The sequence below is a fragment of the Sus scrofa genome, chromosome 7 (assembly GCF_054392235.1).
Source record: "Sus scrofa isolate SSC_HxYL_T2T_F1_AM1 chromosome 7, Sscrofa_HxYL_maternal_Yorkshire_Landrace_v2.0, whole genome shotgun sequence".
NCBI classification, from domain to species: Eukaryota; Metazoa; Chordata; class Mammalia; order Artiodactyla; family Suidae; genus Sus; species Sus scrofa.
Window position 1 is genome coordinate 21,750,734 of NC_139389.1, and position 11,141 is coordinate 21,761,874.

At 35.2% G+C, this 11,141-nt stretch overlaps 1 protein-coding gene and 1 non-coding gene across 2 annotated transcripts; one reads left to right on the forward strand and one right to left on the reverse strand.

The window, feature by feature from the left end:
• Nucleotides 1-5,666: 5,666 nt before the first annotated feature.
• LOC146401250 (small nucleolar RNA SNORD36) lies at nt 5,667-5,734 on the reverse strand. Its single transcript, XR_014811519.1, has one exon. It is a non-coding gene; the product is annotated as a small nucleolar RNA SNORD36 (small nucleolar RNA).
• A 1,094-nt stretch (nt 5,735-6,828) lies between these two features.
• Nucleotides 6,829-7,749, forward strand: LOC100516810 (olfactory receptor 2W3-like). The gene has a single exon (XM_003128226.3). The coding sequence runs from the start codon at nt 6,829-6,831 to the stop codon at nt 7,747-7,749; it is 921 nt and encodes a 306-aa protein (XP_003128274.3).
• The last annotated feature ends 3,392 nt before the right edge of the window (nt 7,750-11,141 follow it).

The window sequence follows — 11,141 nt, forward strand, 5'->3', positions numbered from 1 at the left end:
GCTGGCAGCTGTAGCTCCAATTGGACCCCTAGCCTGGGAACTTCCATATGCCATGGTGTGGCCCTGAAAAGCAAAAAATAATAAAATAAAATAAAATAATATATATGTATATATCAGATAAACCCAAATTGAGGAATTTGAAGTATTTTATAAAATAAATATCTTGTACTCTTCAAAGTTTCAAAGTCATGGAAGTCAAGAAAAGATTGACAAAATTTTCCAGATTGAAAAAGACTAAAGATACATGAAAAATAAACGCCATACATGATTCTGGATTGGATCCTTTTGTTGTAAGCGATGTCACTAGGGTAATCATTAAAACTCGAATGGAATGTGTGAATTAGGTGACAGTAATATGTAAATGTAAGTGTCATTATTTTGCTAGTTACACTGTGATTATATAGGAGAATGACTTTATTCGTAGGAAATTCACTAAGGTATTCAAGAGTCTTGGAGCAAACTGCTTTTAAATAATTCAGGAAATAGTTATTTGTACAAATCTTACAACTCTCCCATAAGTTTGAAATTATGACAAAACTAAAAAAGTTAAAAAAACCCACAAAAACTTTCTGGCACCTAAAAGAACATTAACTCTTTCAGATGGTCTCAGGTCTGGCTAAGTCTCCTCAGACTTAAAGATGAGCTCAAGGAGATATATTTCTTAACCAAAATAAAGACAATTGCCCCCTCTTCCAACCCCCTACTCAAAGTCTAAGGGAAGCATGGAGTTAGTTTCCTTACACATGTCCCACCGGTCTTCCTTGTCTAATTGTTTCAATGGAATATATATTCCCAAAGGCTTCAATGAAAATAATAAAATATTTTTAGTTCACCAATCTGAGAAGTTCAGCAACATTTTAACGTATAAATGGTCTTTATTACCTTAGAAGAGTCCTTTAGGAGTCTGAAGATCTGATCTCAGACTTCTGGTGTAGGATATCCTGAAGCCTACTAGGACCTCAGGATGGCTTCACAAATGAAAAGTGTACCAATTAAACAGGAATCCTGGTACACAACACAAGTTGAGAGTCAAAGTGACTGAGGTCCCGGCTGTAGGTGTAAACCGTACCCTTGTCTAGTGAGTGGTTTCTCCCTCACACTGGCCTCCTTATAGGATTTATTTGTGCAAGTTCAGAAGCAAGTTTCAACATAAAGTCACAATAGGGCAAATATTCTCAAGAACAGAGAGCACTAATAAATTTCTGAGGACTAAATCTGATTTTCAGAAGAAAGAAAAACGAGTGAGAGAAGAAGAATTAGAACAGAGGTAAATCCTGACGATATTTCCTCATGGATAATTTAAGAGAAGACAAGTTCTATTTTAACAATTATTTTGACAACAAGTTATTTTTTTCTTACTCTAATTTACTTGTCTCTTAACCATAAAAACATGATTGGCAGTGTTCCCATTGTGGCTCAGTGGGTTAAGGACCTGACATTGTCTCTATGAGGATGCAAGTTTGATTCCCAGCCTCAAACAGTGGGTTAAGGATCTGGCATTGCTGCAAGCTGTGGCGTAGGCCACAGCTGCAACCCCAGTTCAACCCCTGGCCCCGAGAACTTCCATATGCTGCAGGTGCTGCCATAAAACCAAAAACCAAAAACAAAAACATGACTGGTACTCATACTTAATGGTATTACTAACAGCTATATTTTCCTTTGACATATCTATGGGAAAAAAGGGGCAGCAGGACAATTGCATAAGGAAGCAAATACTGGACTGGAATATAACTTTTAATGTAGTTGATAATAGATAATCATAGAAGTAGAATTCATGTAGACAAATGAAGTACTAAAAATCTCTGCTTATGAAATTCCAGATAAATTTGTTTCCTAGACTCCACATAGAACTTCTACCCAACTTCAAGAATTCTACATTCATTATTAATAAAATTGTTATCAATTATGATGTCAGAAGTGTATAATTACTGTAATACATCAGTTTTCTGTTTTTTTGACTGTTTAGATAATTTTAATATTCTACTTGTAAAAGACCCATGTGTACTGATATAACTTACGTGGATAAAATATGTTTAAAAATACTTTTTTAGCTTGGAATACTTTAAGAAACCTTGACATAAAAAGACAGAATCTTTGGGAGTTCCTGTTGTGGCTTAACAGTAATGAACCCGACCAGTATCCATGAAGACACTGGTTTGATCCCTGGCCCTGCTCAGTGGGTTAAGGATCTGGGGTTGCTGTGAACTGCAGTATAGGTGGAGGACAAGGCTTAGATCTGGCGTTGCTGTGATTGCGGTGTCCGCCAGAAGCTGCAGCTCTGATTCCACCCCTAGCCTGGGAACTTCCATATGTCTTGGATGTGGCCCTAAAAAAAGAATCTTTTCAGACTTTTGAAAAATCCACCAGCGATAACCAATGCATCCCACTGGATAAAATTTCTGTCAGTTTAAGAGTTCACTAATTCAAGCAAAAGTGTAATCAGGTTCTTATTTTGCCATTGGGAATCTATTGGTTTTATTGTATGTCACTCTTCTTTCTTTTTTCTTTTTGCTTTACAGCGCTGCACCTCCAGCATATGGAAGTTCCAGGTTAGGGGTCGAATCAGAGCTGCAGCTGCTGGTCTGCATCACAGCATCACAAACTCAAGATGTGAACCTCATCTGCAACCTCCACTGTAGCTCATGGCAATGCGGGATCCTTAACCCACTGATGGAGGGCGGGGATTGAACTTGAGTCCTCATGGATACTAGTTGGGTTCATTACGGCTAAGCCACAATAGGAACTCCAGTGTGTCACAATTCTTATCTCTAAACATGAACTAGTAACCGTTTCTTCATATCAGTCTTATTTTTGAGAACAAATTGATGATCTTAAACTTCTTAAACAGATTGATAATTCATGTACTTCATATGATCAGTCACTCTAATCATAAGTAAATGCAAAATAAAATAAACCAATTGGTAAAATAAATTGTTTCCCAAATCTTTAAAACATTCTATGGATCGTATTGCTTTAATTTGTGCCTAAATAGATGTCACTTTTTTAAAAAAGTTTGAAAATTTCCTAAAAATTCCTCTTGTTTTCCAGAGATATATACATATTTGACTGGTTGGAAAGGATGCAGATGTCCATCTGCCTAATGGACCTTTAGACTACAAGGTTCTATAGAAACTTCATATTCACTTGGCCCCCAAATTAAACCAGTTACCAGCACCAATTCGAAGGTATTCCTTTCCTTCTGTGTTGCTACTTTATTAAGCATCTGTGCAACCAACTAGACACAAGCTTGAAGACTTTGTTTCATCACTCTACCATCTCTCATTTGATAAATTTCTCAGTGCTACAGGTTCTCTCTCCAGCATCACTCGTCCATCTGTGAATTTCCCTTTATTGCATCATTCACAGGGCAACAGATCACCATCTAGATAAATGCAGCCATCTCATGGTTGTCTCCCACTTTTCAGGATCACTTTTTTCTAGTTCATTGCAGCCAGAGTAAATTCTAATATCCAAACTCAGTCGTATTACTACTTTAAATCACTCAATGCTTCTCTCTTTTTTAACATTATGACAGAACTCCTTAACATGAACTACAAGAGCAGGTATATACTAGCTGTTATTACTTCTCCAGTCTGAGTGAATTTCATTCCCTCATCTCATTTTACAAAATCAGCCTATTTCAACTTCTCCCATATGCCACTCTTTTTCTTGACTCTAGTCCGCTCATGTTAAAGCTCTGATCTGAGGTACTACTTCTTCTAAGAACACATTCTCACCCCTTGGTTTTTAGGTAAGTACTCCATCATAGCTATACACTGTAAATCACATTATATATCACTCTCTCAAATATAGTTGCCATATTATTCTCTGAATTCCACTCTGGACTATAATTTTATGAGTGCATTGATCATATACATATTGTTTATTAGATTATCCCCAGAATTTTCCACAGTGTAAGTTATATGGTAGATACTCATGTTTTATTTTTCCCTAAATATACCTCTAACTTTCATTCTGTAGAAGAAGGATACCTACAGTTGACTAAACTGCCAAAAATTTTTAATAAAGACTAGACTAGAAACCATGACTGAATTATAAATAAGGAGAAGATTTCCAATGAAAAAGAAATTTAAAAATTAGGAAGCTGAGCAGTATTACTTTTTTGCAATGGAACAGATAGAAATAGAGAAATAAAAAAATAAGACTATAAGAATGCAGATATGGTTAAACAAAAGGAACTTTGAAATAGACATTTGCTTCATTTCTCTACTCCCAAAAATTATAAGGCCAAAAATTCGCCAATTCTACTTGAATGACACGGTGACACTAAGTAAGGGTTTAATATCATTGATAGTCATTATACATTACATTTGTGTGAGTTTTTGATGAATGTCTGTTTCTCCCACTAGGCTATAAATCAATGAGGTAAATTATCTATTTTGGTAGTCTTCTTGGAAAATAATAGGAGCTCAAAAATATTTGTCAAATATGTATTTATTAATATATTTTTATTTATTAATATAAATATTTTAAGTAATTCTTATTCAAAGATCATAAGCTTAACTACCTGATCTAAGGCTATGTCAATCTATGTACCAGTAGAGGCCTTTTAAAATCACTTGGAATATAACTTCCAGTCAAAAGTTTTCTTCTCAGGCCACCTATGCAGCTCTAATCAATTCAAACTGTTGAAAACTTACTTAGTCTTTATAATAACAATGCTAATATTTCTACTCAAAATAGCACGGGAAAGGTTCTCTTCTTGATTATGTGTAACATAGACCTGGACTTTTCTGTTTGTAATCATAATAATAATAAACCTAGAACCTGGTTTATGATGTGCAATTCACTTCACAAACATGTGTAATGTTGTATAAAGATACCAATGTGTATGAGATACTGGTGCAGAGATAGAGATGAAGATGTGATTCCTTCACTCTCATCTATCCCTCTTAGATGTTATATTACACTTGCTTGGCCAGAAAAGATCACCAGTTACAGCAGGAACTAGTTACAGTGACTATTTGAAGTGGTATTTGATAGAGTCATAAACTCTTTAAGCACCTGAGGGACAGGTGACCCCGAAAGCTGTAACTTCACATCAACCCATGAGGTAATAGAATTATTTTACAGGACAATCAATACATAGAGGATATTGAGCCAAAGTATTCTGATTCAAACACCATATTCTGTAGATAGAGTACAGGAAATATATTAATTGAAGATGCTGAAAAATGCCCTGTTATATGTCAGGTCATAAAGTCATCTTTGAATGTTTTAAACTATCTGATTTTAGAAGCGCTTTCAACACATTCGAATGAACCTAAAATGTTTACTCCCTTAAGTACATAAAAATCAAAGTTTCTAGGAAGTATTGAAAGTATTTTGAGATTTTTCTTGTACATAGAAAAGTTTTTATTAAATGCACATTTATGCTTTGAATTTATTCATCAGTTTTAAATATGAAAAAGTGATTTACTTGAATTATTTTTTTATTTGATAATTAGTTCTTCTCGGGGATAAAAATGCATATTTCTAAAGCAACATGATAGCATTCTCTGTCAATGTATTAAAATTTCTAAGTTATATAAATTTATTTTTATGAATGAAGTTATATCATCCTATATTTATATCATTTATAATTTTATTATATCACCATACAAGTATGTTTCTACTTGTATAAATGATTATAATTATTTTATAATTTATGTCACTTAAAGAACTATGTCTTCCTCATAGTTATATCCAGTTAAAAATATAAACATCATTCATAAAAGGAAGAAACTGTTAAAAATACAATTAAATTTTGTATTTTTGTAATTAATTTTGTACTTGAACATGAAGTTTAATTGAAAACTACATAATTGTGTCTTTCATCAAATTGAAATTTTATGAAATATATGAGAGCATATTTGTAGGTAGGGAAAATAAGAACTTCACATAAAGAACAAAGTAGAATCAGGGATCTCATCACTTATAAATGAATTTAGGTGTTATGGAGTCAACTGTTGAATAAAAATTTAAAGCTTGTGGCTTGAATTTCAAAAAAAAAATCACCCTTTACTCTTATTTTCATTGTTATGCAAAAAGTCACTTTCAAGTTCTATTGATAAAATTTTCTATGATTTGAGACATGCTAGCTCAGTGACAAATGTTTCCCAAATGCAAAAGGCTAATCAGCATCAAAATTAATCAACTTCATAGCTAATATCATCAAATTTGAACAATAGGAGATTTTGGGAGACCAAACAATTGTTAAAGATTTAGGGAAAGACATGCCTGTTAAGAGTGCAGCAAAAACAGGTACTTCTATAATCACTTTATCAAGACCTTTAAATTATTGGAAATATCCTTACTGACTAAGTACAGAGAAATGATTGGAAAAATGATGACACACTAATGATTATTTTCTGTAGCACTTTAAAACCAAAGCAAATTTTCACAATGTAAAATTGTGAAAGTAAATTTAGAATATAAAATTTATAAACACATTATTATTTAGGTTGTATTAAATTACATATAAGGAAAAAGTAAAAAGAAATAAATCAGTATTGCAGTAGTAGTTGTTTCTGGATGTGGATAGTCTTTTCCTATCCTTTACATATGTCTATGTTTTCCAAACATTCTACAATAATCTGTAATTTTTTGTATCCAAAAATAAATAAAAGAATAAAAAGAGATATTCTTCCTAAAATACATAATCTATATCTACACAGAATATTGACATTTTATGTAACTGTTTTACATAATCACTTGATTATTTTACACAATCCTCCTCTTCTCTCTGTGGATGACTTAGCCTTCTTCATTAAGAACGTGATGTGTTCTATCTACTTTCCTGCAGGTGTATACAGATTATCCACTGTCATGACCAACCAGAGTTGCCAGGAACACTTCATCTTGTTGGGTTTCTCAGACAGACCCAGGTTAGAGCAGATTCTTTTTGTCTTTGTCCTCATTTTCTACCTTGTGACTTTAGTGGGCAATAGTGTCATTATCTTGGTTTCCTGCCTGGACCCCTGCCTCCAGACACCCATGTACTTCTTCCTCACTAATTTATCCTTCCTGGATCTCTGCTTTACCACCAGTTCTATCCCCCAGCTGCTTTTCAACTTAGGCAGCCCAGACAAGACCATCAGTTACATGGGTTGTGCCATACAGCTCTTCATGTTCCTGGGACTGGGTGGTACAGAATGTGTTCTTTTGGCAGTCATGGCTTATGACCGCTTCACTGCAATCTGCAAGCCCCTCCACTATTCCATCCTCATGCACCCTCAGCTCTGCTGGACGTTGGTGTCTGTGGCCTGGGGAGTTGGGCTTCTCAACTCTCTGGTTATGTCTCCAGTGACTATGAAGCTGCCACGATGTGGGAGATGCAGGGTGAAACACTTCCTATGTGAGATGCCTGCTCTGATAAAAATTTCCTGTGTGGATACAGTGGCTGTGGAGAGCACTGTTTTCATTTTATCAGTAATAATTGTCCTGGTGCCTCTGTTGTTTATTCTCATCTCTTACAGCAACATTGCCCTAGCTGTACTGAGGATCAAGTCAGCTGCAGGAAGAAGGAAGGCTTTCAACACATGTGGGTCCCATCTCACTGTAGTCTCCTTGTTTTATGGGAATATTATCTATATGTATATGCAACCAGGAAATAATTCTTCTCAGGACCAAGGGAAATTCCTTACCCTCTTCTACAACTTGGTGACCCCCATGTTGAACCCTGTCATCTACACACTGAGGAATAGGGATGTAAAGGGTGCACTGAAGAGGCTTGTGTCTAGAAAGTAAGGTGACTGACTTTTCCTAAGGTTGCTTCTTTTACTTAGTTAATGGAAATAAATAACTCATGAAATGAAAAATTTTAATTTATGTAAATATTCCTATCTACTCAATAAAAACCTCCAGGGATGGAGTTTGGGAGTATGTACTATAAAGCCCCAAATATGATACTGATGATTAGCTAGCTAATAAGTAAAATTAAATTCATAATATCTTATGTTTGACACTTCAAATCATTTTTTTCTCCTTTCAGTTATCTACATGTAATTAAAATTCAACAAAATCATGAATCAGTATATATAAAGATTTATACCTGGGATATATAAAGAATGTATACAAATAAACAGTAAAAAGGCAAATAATTTAGTGAAGAATGGGAACAAAGTTAAAACCAGACATTTCACAAAATAAGATATATGCATGGCAAAAAAACACTTGAAAAAGTGCTCAGTATTTTAATTTTCATGGAATTGAAAATTAAAATCACAAGGTACCACTTCATAATCACTAAAATGGCTAAATTAAAAACAGAAACTCTGATGATACCAAATACTAGTGAAGATGCCGAGCAACTGGTACCATCATTTGTTGCTTGCAGAATATAGAATAATATAATTTTTCTAGAAAAGTGTTTGGCTATTTTTAGTAAAGTTAAGCACACATCCTCTATGATTGACTACTCACATTCCTGTGCATTTTCCTAAGAGAAATGAAAACTAATTCCCCAAAAAAAGATTTGTGCAAGTGTGGTCTCACAGTGGTTTTGTTCATTATAGCACAAAATCAAAAACAATGAAAAAATCTTTAACGGAAAAATGGATATAAATGTGATAAGTCACAAAATGTAATTCCATTAGTCAGTGGGAATGAACAATCTATTGAGATGTGCAACAATATGGGTGGACCTCAAAAACTTTCTGTTGCATGAGAGGTCAAATACAAAAGCATGGATACTATATGATTCTAATTTTAGGAACTTCTAGATAATAAAAGACTAATCTAAGATAATAAAAAGCAGACCAGTGATTTCCTTTGGGATTTTTGACTGGGAGGGAATATGAAGGAATTTTTTAGGATGATATAAACACTCTATATTTTGATCTAAATGGCTACACAGATGTGCGCATTTATTAAAAGAAAACTACAGATTAATATCCCTCAGAAACATAGATGGAACAATTCAAAAAAAAAGTTTTAGCAAATTGAGCTCAACAATAGTTATGACGTATTTTAGTTTAACATAGGGATACAGTTAGTTTAACATTTGAAAAGCAATCAATGTAGTCTATAGCCACACCACCCTGAAGGTGCCAATCTGATCTGAAAATCAATCAATGTAATTCAACATATTAACAAACAAATGAAGAAAAATCATGTGATCATCTCAGTAGATATAGAAAAAGCATTTAATAATAGTCAACATCCATTTCTGACAAAAAGTCTCAGCAAACTAGGAATACAAATTAATTTCCTCAACTTTATAAAGGGCATCTATGAAAACATGCAAGTACGTACGTATATCAAAATTTATTATGCTTTACATATGTGAAGTCGCTATATCTCAATTATACCTCAATAAAAGTGAAAATGAAAAAGCAAAAGAAAAGAGAAGAAAAAAGGAAGGAAGAAGGGAGGAAAGAAGGGAGGGAAGGAGAGAGAGAGGCGGGGAGGAAGGGAGGGAGGAAAAAAAATCATGCCACTGCTGACAATTAATCTTTTCTAGGTTTGTGGTAGTATTTTAAATTTCTTCAGTTTCTACCTTTTTTCTGTTTATTTTATTGTTCAGTTCAGAACCTGAAAGAATGGCTCTTCTAAATTTTAAAAATTTATGCATAACTATTATGATAGAAAAAGCAGGATAGTTTGTTCCATGGAGAACTGCAGTGGTGCAAGATTCTAACAACAGCATATACCCACTAGCTCCATGTAAACTGTTTGTTTTTTTTTTAATTTGACTTGCAGGGAATAAACCTTGCTCCACCATTCACTTGTATGTATTTTATACTTATTTCAGAAAATATTGGCATTACTTCATTTGTAAGTACATAACTTTTAAGTAATATAGAGCTAAGGGAAATATACATTCTTCTATTCATTTTCAGAAAGAATTAACAGATTGACATACAAGAGACTGCATGTGGAGGTCATGATTTATAAATGCATATATATGTGTTTATTTGTATGTAATAATGTATTAGTATATAATACACTGTTTATGTTATTTATATCCAAATACAAGTCAAAATGTAACATGTTGTAGAGGAATATGAGGAGAAATATTCTTTGGAAAGTACCAAATGATTTTTCCAAGGTTGGCTGTGAATCCAGAGAGCAACTAATTTCATGCTAAAAAATGACACATTTTTGGCCAAGATGCTTCCTTTAAATGCATTAAAACAGAGTTCACGTTCCTATGGATAAATTAATACAGAAACTTTCCAGAGACTCTTGCAAGACTGACTAGCAATTTCCAGATTGGAGGCTCTAGAGTTCAGGTCCAGGGAGAGGACTAGGGTTGGCTGTGTGGAGACAGCCTGAGAGAGCTAGGGAGTAGAATGGCATTGCCAAGGGAATCTAGGAGGAGGTCTGAGCAGGCAGGAGAAGCAAGGTGCCATTGTTGGGGAGGGCAAGAGGAGGAGGAGGGGAGGATCACCATAGGAATATCTTTCTCTCTGCATTCTCAGACTCTTGGAGGGTGGGGTTACGGGCAGCAAGACTCTTGAAGGCTGAGAAGGAGAGGTCCCTCTTGAGCAGCCTAAGTGTGATGGGGCACCTCTTGCATGGTCTACAGGCAGTGTGGGCAAACAGTCTTCTCAGACTCCAGAGGTAGGTGTGGCCCGCCACCACCAGGGGTCCATCTACAGGCACCACCTATGATCCCAATCATCTCAGAGGAGGGCACTATAACTGAGCACCACCTGTTGTTGCTCTCATTACCCTGGGAGTGCACACATCAGGCCACACCCCTGCTAAATACCTGAGCACTGCTTACACCTGCCTGAAAGTCACTGCCAGTACCCAGGGCCCTGCAACTAGGAGCAGCCTGTGCCACCTTCCTGTGGGTCCTTGCCACTCTCAAGGGCCCAACAACCAGGCACTGGCTACTAGCCTCCATCTCTCTGGAAGCACACAGCACCCTAAAAAATAAATAGTAAGCCCTCACAAAATACCTAGGGGCACTCACACATATAAATAGCCCAACCACAAACAGTAGTTGTTTTCCCTAAACTCAGAAAATAAGAAAAATAAAAGCAAAATAAAGAAGCTCAATAAGCATTCCCAGGTAAAAGACAGGAGAACTCACCTGAAGGAGCAAATAATGAAACAGACCTCTGCAGTCTAAAAGACACTAAGTTTGGAGTTCCCGTTGTGGCTCAGTGGTTAATGAATCTGACTAGGAA

Bases quoted from the DNA above. Each gene is read 5' to 3' on its own strand.
- LOC100516810 (XM_003128226.3), top strand. From the start codon at position 6,829: ATGACCAACCAGAGTTGCCAGGAACACTTCATCTTGTTGGGTTTCTCA.